At 55.4% G+C, this 13,707-nt stretch overlaps 1 protein-coding gene across 1 annotated transcript in view; it reads left to right on the forward strand.

Annotated features, from left to right (window-relative positions):
* Positions 1-13,707, forward strand: part of FAM178B (family with sequence similarity 178 member B) — an 81,624-nt gene that overhangs the window by 30,760 nt on the left and 37,157 nt on the right. The window contains 3 exon segments of the mRNA XM_007472174.1: positions 8,014-8,132; positions 12,998-13,087; positions 13,360-13,536. Of these exon segments, the coding sequence (XP_007472236.1) occupies positions 8,014-8,132; positions 12,998-13,087; positions 13,360-13,536 (386 nt within the window).

Here is a 13,707-nt window from a genome sequence, read left to right on the forward strand (position 1 = left end):
GCGGGCTCTCAACCACTGCGCCACCAGGGAAGCCCCTCTCTTATCCTTTTTTAAAATTTATTTATATTTTATTTTTGGCTGCATTAGGTGCGTGGGCTTCAGTAGTTGTGGCTCGTGGGCTCTAGAGCGCAGGCTCAGTAGTTGTGGCACGTGGGATTAGTTGCTCCGAGACATGTGGGATCTTCCCCGACTAGGGCTTGAACCCGTGTCCCCTGCACTGGCAGACGGATTCTTAACCACTGAGCCACCAGGGAAGTCCTTATTATCCTTTTAATGTCTGTTGAATCAATGATGATGGTCTCTTTCTCATTCTGATATTGGTAATTTGTGTTTCTCTCTACTTCCTGATCAGTCAGGTCACAGGTTTATCAACTTTATTGATCTTCTCAAAGAACTAGCTTTTGGTTTCATTTATTTTCCTTACAGTTTTTTGTTTCTATTTCACTGATTTCTGCTCTTACCTTTATTTCCTTTCTTCTGCTTGTTTTGGGTTTGATTTGCTTCCCTCCGCACTGCTCCCCCCACCCCGGTTTCTTAAGGTAGAAACTTAGATCACTGTAGCTCATGTTAAGTTCTCTTTTTAATATGTTATATCACATACATATTAGTATCATCAGGACACAGGTGGAACTGGGCAGTCAGATGCACTGAGCACCAAGGATTGTTTTCAGTTAGCAGCAGTTATGTATGTGAAACACCTGGTGTACAGAGGACATTCAGAATGATAGCTGTTATCCGAACAAAAATGCACTTCTTTATAAATCGGAGATCATTAGAGAAACTGAAGGAACTAAGCAGCACAAATGTTCTAAATACTGTCCGTACCTCTTCTTAATTTGTGTAGTTCTGTTTTGGCCGTTTATCTCTCAGCCTGTTCTCAGCTGGTTGGTTTTTGTTATTCTTTTTGTTTCCTCGCATGGTTTTCAAGCAGTCAAAAACCGCTTAGTTCTATAAGATCCGGTTGACGCTTTCTACTCTTCGCAGTCTTACGAGGAGTTGTCCTCCCTTCGCCTGATCTGTCTCCCATTGTGGGCGGGGCAGTCTCCAGCTGGAGTGGCAGGAAGCAATCCATCCAGAGCCCCTGGAGCCTCCCAGACTGGAGGCCCAGCCTGTGGACAGTGGCCCCTCAGGGCTCCACATGGCCTTGTTATTCGTGGATCACACACGTGCAAGGAGCACTTACGTGCCAGGCCCAGGGCCCAGTCTGTGCTCATGTGTGGGTGCCCTTCACTTCTGAACTTCACAGGGCAGGTGCCTCTATCCCCAGGCCCTGAGAGTCAGGCTGGGATCCAGGTCCGCCACCCCAGCACCCTGGTGCTGCGAGAGTGTTGTGTAGACCCACATGGGCACGAAGACACATTGAGGACCACCCGGGAGATTCCCACCTGGCACCAGCTCCCTCGGAACTGTGAACTGTCGTTGGCTCAGCACGGCCCCTCCAGAGCCCTCAACTGGAACACGACAATAACAGTAATTCAGCTTCGTAATTGATCCTCATTTTTGAAACATGTTATTGTCTGTGGTGATGATAAAAGTAGTTTCATTAAGAATAATAGCTAACATTTCTAGAGAGCTCGTGCCAGGCCCTGAGCCCAGGGCTTTGCCAGTCTCATTCAGTCACCACAACCGTCCAACAAGTAGATACTATTATTCTCCCATTTTACAGATGATTAGGGGGCTGGAAAGCCTGAGCCTCATACTCTCTGTATGGAGTGCACAGTTTCCTGTGTGGTCAGCCTGACTTCCCAGTCCAGCTCACTTTATCTTTTTCTCTGTCTTGCTCTCTGTGCTCCGGCCTCACTGACCTCCTTTCCCTCACCCCCGATCTGTCCTCCTGCTGCAGGGCCTTTGCATGTGCCGGTTTCTCCACCCAGGATCTCTCTTCCCTCCTCCCAGCAACTCCCTGGCTTTTGCCTTCTTGACTCCACCTCTTCCTTGGGCTCACACGGCCTCTCTAGCATTGCCTCCCGAGGCAGGTCTGCACTGCCCCCCTCTCCCACCCCCCCATCCAGCCCCACCTTCCTCTACTCCCACTATCCCTTTCCCACTCTTTGTGGCTCTGGTTGTAGCTGACGTGTGGGTTCTTTGATTCATACTGTCTCTCCCGGTGGGCTGTGAGCCCCAGAGCTCAGGGACTACGTCTTTGCTCGTTTTTGTTTTAGCCTTCACTTGCGTCCCTGGCAGCTCCATGAGCCGAGTACGCGGTAGGACGTGGACTATATCCGTCGAATGAGTGGCCACGTCTCCAGGACGGTGTGTGTTGCCCACAGCAGACGTCAGCATCTCTCCCCACCAGGCCCTCTGAAACCCCGCAGTCAGTCAGCTGGGGAGCTGCCTGTCTGCTCCTCCAAGGTCAGGACACGGGGTCTGCAGGCCCCGTGGGGACCAGCACGTGTGCTTTACCCCAGCTCAGCGGGCATCTCCCTGCTCCCTGGACCTTTGACTCTGACCCACCACCTGTACAGCTGGGTCACAGGGTGCCGCTCCATGAGCTGCTGGGCTCAGGTAGCTTTGATCTCCCAGAACACACGTAGAATAGTACCAGCACAGGACTTTTTTCCACTCCCAGGTGGTCGTGATGTGCGGCCAGGCTGAGAAAGGCTGGGAGCCAGGCTGTGAGCCCTGGGAGTGATGCGGAGCTGGGGCTGCCTTACTTTCAGTCCTCCCTCTCCCCCGCCCACATTATCAGCCAGAGCAAGTGAGGATGGGCCCCAGGGTGCCACTCTGGTGTGAGGGCCACGGCTTTCCTTAGCTCAGTGGTTTCCGAACTTGGCTGGTATTAGAATCACTTGGGAATTCTTAAAAATTCCAGAACCCAAGCCACACCCACCCTAATTAAACCACAGTCACTGGGGGATGGGACACAGGTGGCAGCAATTTTTGAAGCTGCTGCCTAAGTGATTCCAAACTGTGCAGACAAGTCTGAGAACCACTGCATTAGATTCTTAGCTGGGCCCCTGATCCAGAACATACAGCAGACACCACCTTCCCTTAGACTGTCTGCTGCCCAAGGTACTGTGTGTGGATACCTTTTCTTCTGTTGTTGTTGTTGTTTTTTGGGGGTTTTGGGTTTTTTTTTTTTTTTGGCTGCATTGGGTCTTTGTTGCTGTGCACGGGCTTTCTCTAGTTGTGGTGAGCGGGGGCTACTGTTCGTTGTGGTGCACGAGCTTCTCATTGCAGTGGCTTCTCTTGTTGCAGGGCACGGGCTCGAGGTGCACGGGCTCAGTAGTTGTGGCACGCGGGCTTCAGTAGTTGTGGCTTGCGGGCTCTAGAGTGCAGGCTCAGTAGTTGTGGTGCACAGGCTTAATTGCTCCACGGCGTGTGGGATCTTCCCGGACCAGGGCTCGAACCCGTGTCCCCTGCATTGGCAGGAGGATTCTTAACCACTGCGCCACCAGTGAAGTCCCTGGTGTCTTCTGTTTCATCTTATTCCAGAGGTCAGGACCATTCCCAAAACTGCAGGTTCCAAAGTGAGAGAGAACTGGTGGGACATGCATTCAGGGTCGTTACTGGGACGTCTTTGGTTGAGTCTGAATCAGTCTCAAATTCTTGCTTTTGAAACTTGAGAGGGTAGTTTGCTGCTGCCTTCCTGAGTCACACTGAAGGGGCCTTGCATCCTTAAAAGCAGCTGAAGAATGTGTACTAAAGTAGCCAAGTGAGGAAGTATCTGCCTGGAGGTGAGACATAATAGCTGGGCCTCCAGCAGCCACCCTGGGCTGCCAGGTGGTCTTGAGAAGGAGAGGCACCTGCTGAGAACGGTGGAGCAGCAGCGTCACCCAGGGTCCCACAGATCAGTCAGGTCCCCACTGTGTGGCCGCCCACTCCAGGCTTCTTTTTCATCAGAGAGAAATAAAACTCTAGCTTATTAAGCCCAGGTGGGTTTTTTGTTTTGTTTGGGGGGGGGGCTTTTTGTTATTTGCAGCTGAATCTAATTCTAGCAGATACCATGGGTTCAGTGGTTTGGCTCAATGCAGGTCTGTCCTACACACAGGGCCTGGAATGCTCAACGGTGTTAGGTGACACAGGGCAGTGGTGTGAGTTACGGAGGGCAGGGGAGAGGAGAGGTGGCCTGGGGACGGCATCACCTGCCCTGCACACACCCTCAGCTCGTGGATCAGCAGACCAGGGGCTGACAGAGCCTCTGTGTGTGTATGTGTGTGTGAATGGGTGGTGTGTGCACGCGTCTGTGTGGTGGGGCGTGTCGGTACATGTGTGGGGATGTGTGTGAGTAGCGTGGTGTGTGGTGAGGGGGGTGTGTGGAGGGGTGGGTGCCCGCTGCGTTACATACAGTGAGGTAGGCAGGGAGGCTCTAGGGCCCCGTGGGGAGGGCCTGAGCTCCGGGGGAATGGCAAGAAAAGGGAAAGCAAGGGGCCAGCAGGGTGGGGTGCCCAGCAGAGAAGGAACAAGGAGATTAGGAAGAAAGCGGGCAGCGCAGGTCTGGAGGGGGAGCCAGGGGTCGTGAGAGGCCAGAGCAGCAGCGAGTGGGTCTGGGTCGGGGCGCATCAGGGTCCCACCGCCGGGGCGGTGCTCCGTGGGGAAGCCGTGAGAGGCTGTGTCCCGTGCTCATGCTGTACTTGGGGCAGTGAAATGTGCGTGTTCTTGAAATGTGGGCTGGGTAGCATTTTGTGTTTCTACCGCACACTCGGATCATCCCTCTGATAACGTCTCCTTCGCCCTTCGTCCTAGCCCCGCAGAGGGGTGGGTCTGTGGGCTGGGCGCCAGGCCCCTCCCCTCCCCCCCCCAGGCCTCTCTGGCCCTGTCCCCGTCCCCTCCCGCCGTCCCCCACCCCTGGGCCTGGCACCAGCTCCAACACGCCGGGCTCCAGGTCTCTGCAGGGCTCTTCCGCCCGCCCGTAGCATCGCCCTGCGTCACCCTGACCCCTTTCCTTCCCCGCCACTTACACACCCGGGCACATTGTGTTTATTTTTCGTGAGCGTTGTCTGTTTCCCCACGAAACCTTCAGCTCCATGACACCAGAACTTTAATCGCCTGCTGTTCACTTGCTGTTTGTTGACTGAATAACAATTTTAAACGACCAGGGCTAGAGCTGAGGGACTAAAGCCCGTGATGTAGGACGAGTTTCAATTTAAATGCAAGAGTGCTGAGGGGAGTTAAGTAATCAGAGTTGGGAGGATAAGAAACCATACGATTTTAAGCCTCCCCTAAATGTTGTGAGCCCCACCCACACTCGGGTGTGTGATGGGTCGGTAGCTTGCGTTCCTTTGGGAACCAGCACCCCCGTTACAGCTGACGGGGACCCCGCCTGCTGTGGCACTGAGGGGTCTCAGACGGTGTCAGAGAATCAGGACCCAGTCAGATGGCGCCTGCAACACCCAGACTGCTCCTTAGCAGCTCGATTTGGGGGCGGGGAGGGGGAGGACGAGGACAAGGACAGATGTCTGAAGACTCCGCTCCCCTAAGGCCCAGGATGGGACCTGGTGGATGTGAAGAAGGGGTGAGCAGGCCCGGGCAGGGGGGCTGGCACGGCCAGCACTGAGGTGGGTTCTCAGGATGTGCATGGTTTTCCCATTCAGTGGAAATGGTGCCAGGAGAGTGGGTTACGTGAAGTAAAGCTGCTTCGGAATCGCAGATGGAAAAGTCACTTTTATTTCAGACCTGATGCCTTTCTTCCCCTGACTTCCCCTGAAGCCTATTCCATCCCAGGAGAGCTTTCAGATTCACAGTTAATAAACAGAGCCCAGATGCGCGGGGCCGTTGGCGCTGGCATTGGACACGGCCCAGGGCCCTGGTGCCCCCCCGGGGGATCACCCCAGATGACCGTGCTGTGGGCGTAAAGGAGCTGAGTTCGCGAGACTTTTCTTCTATGTCAGCTCTCCAGAAAACCCTCCTTCGAGGCAAACCGTGCTCGGGAAAAGCTGAGCACATGGCCTACTTACGGGCAGCGTTAATTACGGGCTCTCGGTGCCTGTCCTCACTTAACCAACTTCCCGGGCTGTCGGATGGGGACTGATTGACCCCGAGGTGACCCAGGCCCCTTTCTCTGACCTTAACCCCGGGTGGAGCGGGCGTGTGGAGTAATCGCCGGGGAGGCGCAGGGAGAGGGGCCGAGGCCAGGCTGGGCCTCTGGACGGCGGGGTCCGCACTGCTGCTGTCACGGGGCTTCAGAGGCACCTGCGGGGGCCGCTGCAGGGAGCCGGGTCCAAGGCTGCGGGCAGGATGTCGCTGCCCAGCTGGGCCTCTGGGGGCCTTGCCCTCGGTTGATTCTCTTGCCACACTGTCTCCCCCTCCCTGGCAAGGTCACCGGCCGCCCACACCATTCCCCATGGCTCAGGCTCAGGGAAACAGTCCTCTCTCATTGTGTTTTGCAGCCTTCATTCTTCCCAGCTCATTTGTGTAGCGGGCAAGGGGTAGCATTACCTTTCTCAGACTTGTTAAGCTGCCCAAGAGGAAAAAAATAAACAAACAAGAAGGTTTTTCCTCCTCCCAGAGTCTCATTACTACTTGGGTGAGCCTCGACCCGTATACGTTTCCAGAGAGAGACACTCGATGCTGACCGGCCCAAGGCTCGTCCCTGGACGGGACTCAGACCCTCCGCCGGCCGTTCCACCGTCTGCTGGCTCTGCAGCCACACGGGACCGTTGCCGAGACATCTCAGCTCGTTGAGGACGCCATGTTTCTTGCCTTGGGTCGCTGGATGTGCCATGCTCTTTCATGCTCTTTGTCATTTCTGTCCCTTTGCCGGGCGTGTGCTTCCCACCTGCCGTTCCGCCTCCCCCAGCCCCCAGTTAATTTCCCCTTCCCTGAGTAGGCTCCATACCTTTCCCCGGCTTAGATTTTTGTGGGAACACACTCTCTTGTATTTGTTTGGTGACATGGTGGGGTCCATTGAGGGGGGCCCTCAGGTGGGAAGGTTCAAGCCTGAGCTGCTCATGCACTCCTGGCCCAGCTTCCACACTCTTGATTCCCACAACTCACCCGCTGTCAGATCCCTCATTTGCCTTCTCAGCACTGCCAGCTTGTGACGTTTTTCCAGTTTCCCTCTTAGTCATGTACTGCTTGGTCAGGTTTGTGTAGGATGCTCTCCGTTCATGTGTTCATTCATTCATCATTCATCCATCCATCCATCCATCAGCTCCCTCCACACACTAGCCACTCCTCTAGGCTCTGGGTATGCAGGGATGAACAGCACAGACCTAGTCCCAGTCCTTGTGGAGTTTACATTCTAATGGGGAAAAGACAAACAAGAAGCAATCCAATCAGTACATAAGGTGATGTGGAGGGGCGAGAGGGCGGAGACGCGGGCGCTGCCCCTTGATGAGGCTGTGGACGCCGCAGTGCAGGAGAGCACGTGGAGTGGGGTGCAGAGGTGCAGCCGTCTCTGGGAAATATGCTCCACCGCGTTGCCTGCTATTTCTCTGTTCTCCCGGTTCAGAAAATATCCTTAAATAGCCTGACAGGAGAAAAGGCCCTCGGTCTGTAAGGTTTTTCCCCTTTGTTGATGTGGTCAGATTATCGTTCATGTCTTGTTAAGAGAGAATGTCCTCGAAGCTCGAGCTTGCTGAGAAGATGCGTCCCGGGCTGCAAGGAGGGCCCCTGGCAGGGACGGTGGACCTGGGAGTGCCCAGACGTTGCCGCCAAGGCACTGCTGAGTCTGCAGTAGGTGCAGGGCTGGCCTCAGCCCTTGGTGGCAAAGAGCCCAGGGCCACGGAGCCTGGTGTCTCTTGAGTCTTGCTGTCTCGAGGCCTCTGGTTCAGGACTTGGCATGTGGCTCAGCTCGGGGCAGCTCAGTGCCCCAACGGCTGCCTGGTGGAGATGGTCAGTGTGCCGTCCTCCCCGGTCCCTTGCACGTCAAGGTGGCCGTAGCTTGAAGACGGGAGAATGAATATCCAGGTTCCCAAAGCGCCAGCAAGTATCTGAAACCACTGATGTCTTGACCGCTCCAGGTAACACCCGTGCTGCCCGAGGATTGGGGCTACCAGCCCCACTTGTGGGCACAGTGCAGCCTGTCCTGCTGTGCCCTCCCTAACCCCCTGCCCTTCCTTGGCCTGACAGATGCGGACACGAGCTTGTGGTGCCCCTCGCTGCAAGAGGTCACTACCGCGTTCCACAGACTGGGTACCCACAGCCCTGCTTTGCAGCCCCCGGGGCCCCTCCAGCACGATGGGAGGTGAGTACCTCCCCAACCTCGGTGTCCTTCCTCATGCGGTCCACAGCCACTGAACACAGTTCAAAGCCATCTAATTGTGTACATTAAATATGTGTAGTACCAATTAGACCTCAGGAAAAATGTAAAAAACAAAACAAAACAAAACATTACCCCACAAACAGACTCTTCTAAACATATATCCATGCTAGGAAACACTAAAGTATTTCCTTTTCTGTAAATGTAATACGCCTGGCCGTTCATTGTACAAAGCTCCATTTTCATTATTGTTGGTGGTATCCAGCCTTGGCTCAATAAGCATTTTACAAGTTAGAGAAAGAAAAGATTTCATCTGATGATTATTTTAAATTATGTGCTTTTTTTTTTTTTTGGCCATGCTGTGCGGCTTGTGGGATCTCAGTTCCCCGACCAGGGATTGAACCCCGGGCCACAGCAGTGAAAGCCCGGAATCCTAACCTCTAGGCCACCAGGGAACTCCCAAATTATGTGCATTTTTTTGAGGTTAAAAATAAGAAGTTACCAAGCTCAGGCTCTAGCCCAAACAGTGAAGCACAGAGTCTGAGGGAATCACAGCACACAGGTACCCCTGAGTATAGTTTCGCACCACGAATGAACGGCGTGTGACACAGCCTCGAGGCGACGGGAAGAGCCAGGCACGGCTGAGTCTTGCTGCTCTGACTGGCATTTGTTCCCGCCCCTTCCTGACTCAGCTCTCGCCACCCCTCCTCTCCTAAGACGTGTCCCAATCTCTTTGGTCTGTCTCCAAGGCCCTCCTGGCACATTACCTAATATCAACTCATGGCCAGCAAGGCACAATTTTACATGTAATTTCCACAGTGCTCCACTTTGTGTCATGGGTGCCCCCTTTGTGCCCTGGGCAGCAATGCTAATTTGTCCCCACCCTCTAGGGACAGAGCCGGACAATACATGATACATAGACGACTCGTGTTGGGTGAATGGGTTGTAAAGGTGTCAGTTATGGCACATCCAAACTCTCTGTTGAGAGTTCTTTGAGCAGTTGGTTTGAGAACCCCAGACAGGCTGCACCTGCCGACAAGCCCTCAGGGCGCCGTGGTGGGTGGATGTTTCTCTAGGGGAAGGCCGAAGCTTTCTTAAGAACCTGTTCCACGACTGTGTTTGGTAATTGTCTGCCAAACCAAACCAGACCAAACCACACTTGCTGTGCTGCAAATACCCTGCCCATGTGCCAGCCTGCCGCGGGCGACAGGGAGCGGGAGATGAAGCTTTGCCCGCTGGCCTGCCGTTCACCCCCTGCTGTGCAGCCTGGTTCCTAACAGGCCTCGGACCTGTACCAGCCCCAGGGTTGGGGACCCCTGCTCTAGACTACTCAGGGAACACCAAGAACATTCTGGTATCTCTTCCACCAAGGGTGTGGCGTCCTTCACGGTTACATGGGCCACAAGAGAATCTTCAGGGCAGGCAGTCTTCTCTCTGTCCTCCTCCTCGGAGGCTCATCCCGTGTCAGTTGGTTCCACGTCAGGTGCTTCTCTGTTGACCTCTAGGGATGTCACCATCTAAGGCTCCGCTGGCCGAACAGGTGCCCTGGGGCTCCTCTGGGGTTACCCACAAGCCTTGCAGTGGCCAAGACTGGAAATGAGGGCACACGTGGGCACACGGCTTGGCTGGCTTGCTCGTTGCTGTGAGAAAGACAGGTCTTTCACCAGTTGTTCCTAATCTCAGATTTCCTTAAAACTCATCACCGTCTCATTGAATGCTTCAGGATTTCCTTCCAGAAGGAAACAGCTCTGCTGCTGCTGGACCATATGCACATCGTCTGATGTCTGCCTTGCTGCAAATGGAGTAGCCCTCTGCCCAGTGATAAGGCTGGGGAGGGAGAACTCAGGAGGATATTTGGGAAAGAGAGGCCAGCAGAGGAGGGACCAGAACGTGAACCCCGGATAGGAAGCAGGCCAGAGCCTGGGCATCCTCAGAGGGGGCTCGTGCCACTCAGCTATTCAGACACTCTTCGTCAGGTACCCCCGGTCTCACCTGGGAAGAGAGGGGGCAGTGGCTGGTCTTCCAAGGCTGCTCCCTGATTACAAAGCGCAGGTGAAGAGCCCTGGTCAGACCACAAGACTGGCCGCTAAAGACCAGCAGCCTGCTGCTGTTGTCTGGTGCCAGAAGCCTTCATCCATTTGGTTTTCCAAGAGGGCAGCCTGATGCAGAGGCCAAAGGGGTAAATAAATGACACCTAATCCGCTGAAAGGGGGCGTTTGGTAACTGGCTGCCTCGGGGCAGGGTAATTTGATCCAGGTAAAGTTTGCTCCTCCCTCCCTCTCCGTTAGCTCAGCATCTACTCCTCTTCGTTGCATTGACCTCGGTCACGCAGAGCCCAGAAGACGGGTCTGGTTTGGTTTGGCGGTGCAGGCCTGAGGAGGGTACCCTGCCTACAGCCCCCGTGGTGGGGCGCCTGACCCACTGCTGAGCTCTCGGTTATGGTGGCGGCAGTGCTTGTAGCTTCCCTTACAGTCTTCCCTCAGAGAAGGTGCAGAGGGTCACTTTATTATTTTTTTCGAACAGTAATAGGGGAAAACAAATAGAGAAGCTGACATACTTCTCTTAAGAGTGTAGAACAATGTCATTGCAGCCCAAACTCCAGCTCCTGGCTGCTGGCAAGGGCCGAGAGCCCTGACTCCGCCAAGCCTGTGTTGAGGCTGGGAGGCAGGGGTGGGATGAAGCTGCTTTGCAGGTGGAGTCTGGTGGTGGGACCCTCAACTTGCCCTTCACCTGCTGAGTCCTCTAGGAGAGGAGTGGGCTTATTGGGCTATGAATTCCTCTTCTCCGAGGTAGAGGCCTGGGGATGAGCTGATGCCGCGTCCCAGAACAGCAGTCACGATGCCGACGTCCCAGTCGAGCCTCAGAAAGGCAGGCCGGGGACGAGGACCCCGATTTGTTTCCTGCTGTTCCCAGCAGAGGCGGCACAGGGGAGGCTGTTGCCCTGTCCACTTGGGAAGGTTGGCCTTCCTTCCCAGCAAGGAGAGGCCTCTCGTCGTAGCCACACTTCCCCTGCCCAGCTCGGAGAAGACGCATCACCAGCGCACATTTTCTACACTCCTCCTCCCACTGGCAGCACCAAACTGTCTGAAAGCCCGCTTCTCTTGGGCAGAGTCACAAAGTCGGCTCTGAGGCTGCCCCCACCCTTCGGGAGATCTGAAAACATTCCCACCCATGCTTGCGTGGCCCCGTGCGTGCTCACGGGCTGGTACAAACCAGAACTCCCCTGCACACACTGACGCAGGCCCAGCGTGTGCCCAGATGCGTGAGCGTCAGCCTTACCCATTCGTACTCTGGCCCTAATAAATGCTAAAACCTGGAAGAATGTCCGATCCCAATCCTGTCCCACACCCCCTCCCAACATTGGTTTGTTGACACCAATTTCCCGGGTGCCTAGAGCTGGGTTTCTTTTTTCCCCCTCTGAGAAGCAGCACCAAGAAGTAAAGAAGAGCGGAGCCTTTGGGAACTGTGGCCGGGGGGGTGGGGGGTGGGGGGGCTACACGGGAGGCTGTTACTGTTGACAGTGTTGTTGTCATCATCGGCGTCTTCATTTATAGAGACTCCGCTGTTATCAGGAACTCCAGGCCGGTTAGTAAGAGTGGAGGAGTGGAAGAGACAGCAAAGGGAGCCGTGTCATAAAGTCACCTTACTTATTTGAAACCAACAATATACACTTGCCCAGAGAAAGAGCGTCATTTAGTGAGGGTGCCCCTGATCAGTGTCTCCTCCAGGGAGCATGTGCCTGGGAGGCTTGTGCAGAGGGTGGTGTGGCTCTGCTGTCAGCTAGTGCCTCTCTCCCTGTAGGACTCTCGCCACCCTGAGTGTGACTCTGGTCTTTAAAGAGGGTGTTTTCAATACGACCCTGGCCTCTAACTTCATCCAGGCTGTTTCCTCTCTAGGGGAAAACTGGCCATGCCGGACTTGTCCGTGGACAGCATGGTACTGGGACATCTTTGGAGGGGTTCTCGAGGACCACTTACACTCTAATTTCACCTTACTTGCAGATACTTTGGAGTCTAACCTGACGTAAGCTACAAAATAGTGTCCTTTTCAGTGCATGAGCAGACTCACCATAACTGTGTGGACACAGAGTGCTTTTAAGGAAGACTTTTGGGGGTCAGTGGAGAATGATTTTCTGTTTTCCAAGTCCCAGAAAACTAAAGCTGGAGGAACTTCCTGGAGCGGCAGCGTTGGGGAGCCAGCCCCCAAGAGGCCCCGGTGACCCCCCGCCTCCTGGCATTCATCCCCTTGTGCAGCTCTCTGTCACCCCAAGTCAGGCTGGCCCGTGTGGCCTGGAGAAATCAGCAGAAGCGATGTCACCTCCAAGGTTAGGTTATGAAAGGCTGCAACCTCCATCTCAGACGGGCATCTCCTCTCTCTCACGTCACTCTCTTCAGGGGAAGCCAGGGCAAGTTGCAGAGCCCTGTGGCAAGGCCTGCATGGCAAGGACTGAGGCCAGTGACCCCTGAGTGAGCTGGAAAGCAGCTCCTCCCGCCCAGTCAAGCCTAAACTGACAGCAGTGCCCCCACCAACGTCTTGGGGGCAGCCTCCCAAGAGACCCACAGCCAGACGCGCCCCCCTTCCCCGCCCCTCCACGCTGCTCTTGGATTCTTGACCCTCAGAAACTGCACAGAATAATACATATCTGTTGTTTTTAAGCCTCTACATTTGGGGGTCATTTGTTACGCAGCAGTGGGTGACCAGCACACACAGGGCATCAGGGTCCCAGGCTGAATGGATCATCCACAGGCTCTCTGCTGTTCTTCAGCAAGTGCGGCCTCCCTCTCTGCCTCACTTCTCCCCTTGCGCCTGTCTCCTCCAGTTTCCTTTCCTTTGTTTTTGTCTTACCTCAGCGAGCTTAAAAGTGAGGCTAGCCTGAGCCAGAGTGAGCAGCAGGACACCCCCCAGGAGACGGCATTGGACAGCAGCCTGAGCTACATCTGTAAGGTGAGCCCCACCCATCCCTCTGCTCGCAGTCCAGACCTATTCAGCATCCAGTTCAGTGAATACCGCTGAGCATCATCGCAGGCACCGTGCCGACGGCCAGGAGGGATGCCACAGAAGCCCGTGCCCTTCACGCCTGCGCCTGCGCCTGCCCCTGACGACCCCGGGGGCCTCGACTCCAGACCTCACCATTTTTCTCAGTTCCTTCCCAGCGGGGCCCAGGGCTCACAGTGCCAGGGAGGCACCCCTGCCCTAGCGCTCTCTCTGCTCTCCAGTTTCTGATGCTGTGTGTGCTGGCCCAGCCAGGGGCCTACGCCGATGGGATCCTCTTGGGCCTGATTGAGCTGCTGTGCCAAGCCGGCTTGGACGTGGGGCTCCGCCTGCTGCCCAAGACCGACCTCCAGCAGCTCCTGCTTCTGCTCCTGGACAGCATTCAGGAGTGGCCGGGGAAGGTACGGCGGACCCCTGAGCCCGAGCCCAAGCCCCCAGCCTCACCGCGAATGCTCTCTCACAGCCCCTAGAGCGCCCCAGGTGGGGACAGCGCTGCTCCCTCCCTTACCTGGCCTCCACGACCCAGACCCACCCTCTTACTCTGCAGACATCCTCCCCCACCCCCCCCCCCC

This window comes from Lipotes vexillifer, unplaced genomic scaffold (assembly GCF_000442215.2).
Source record: "Lipotes vexillifer unplaced genomic scaffold, Lipotes_vexillifer_v1.1 scaffold1139, whole genome shotgun sequence".
NCBI classification, from domain to species: Eukaryota; Metazoa; Chordata; class Mammalia; order Artiodactyla; family Lipotidae; genus Lipotes; species Lipotes vexillifer.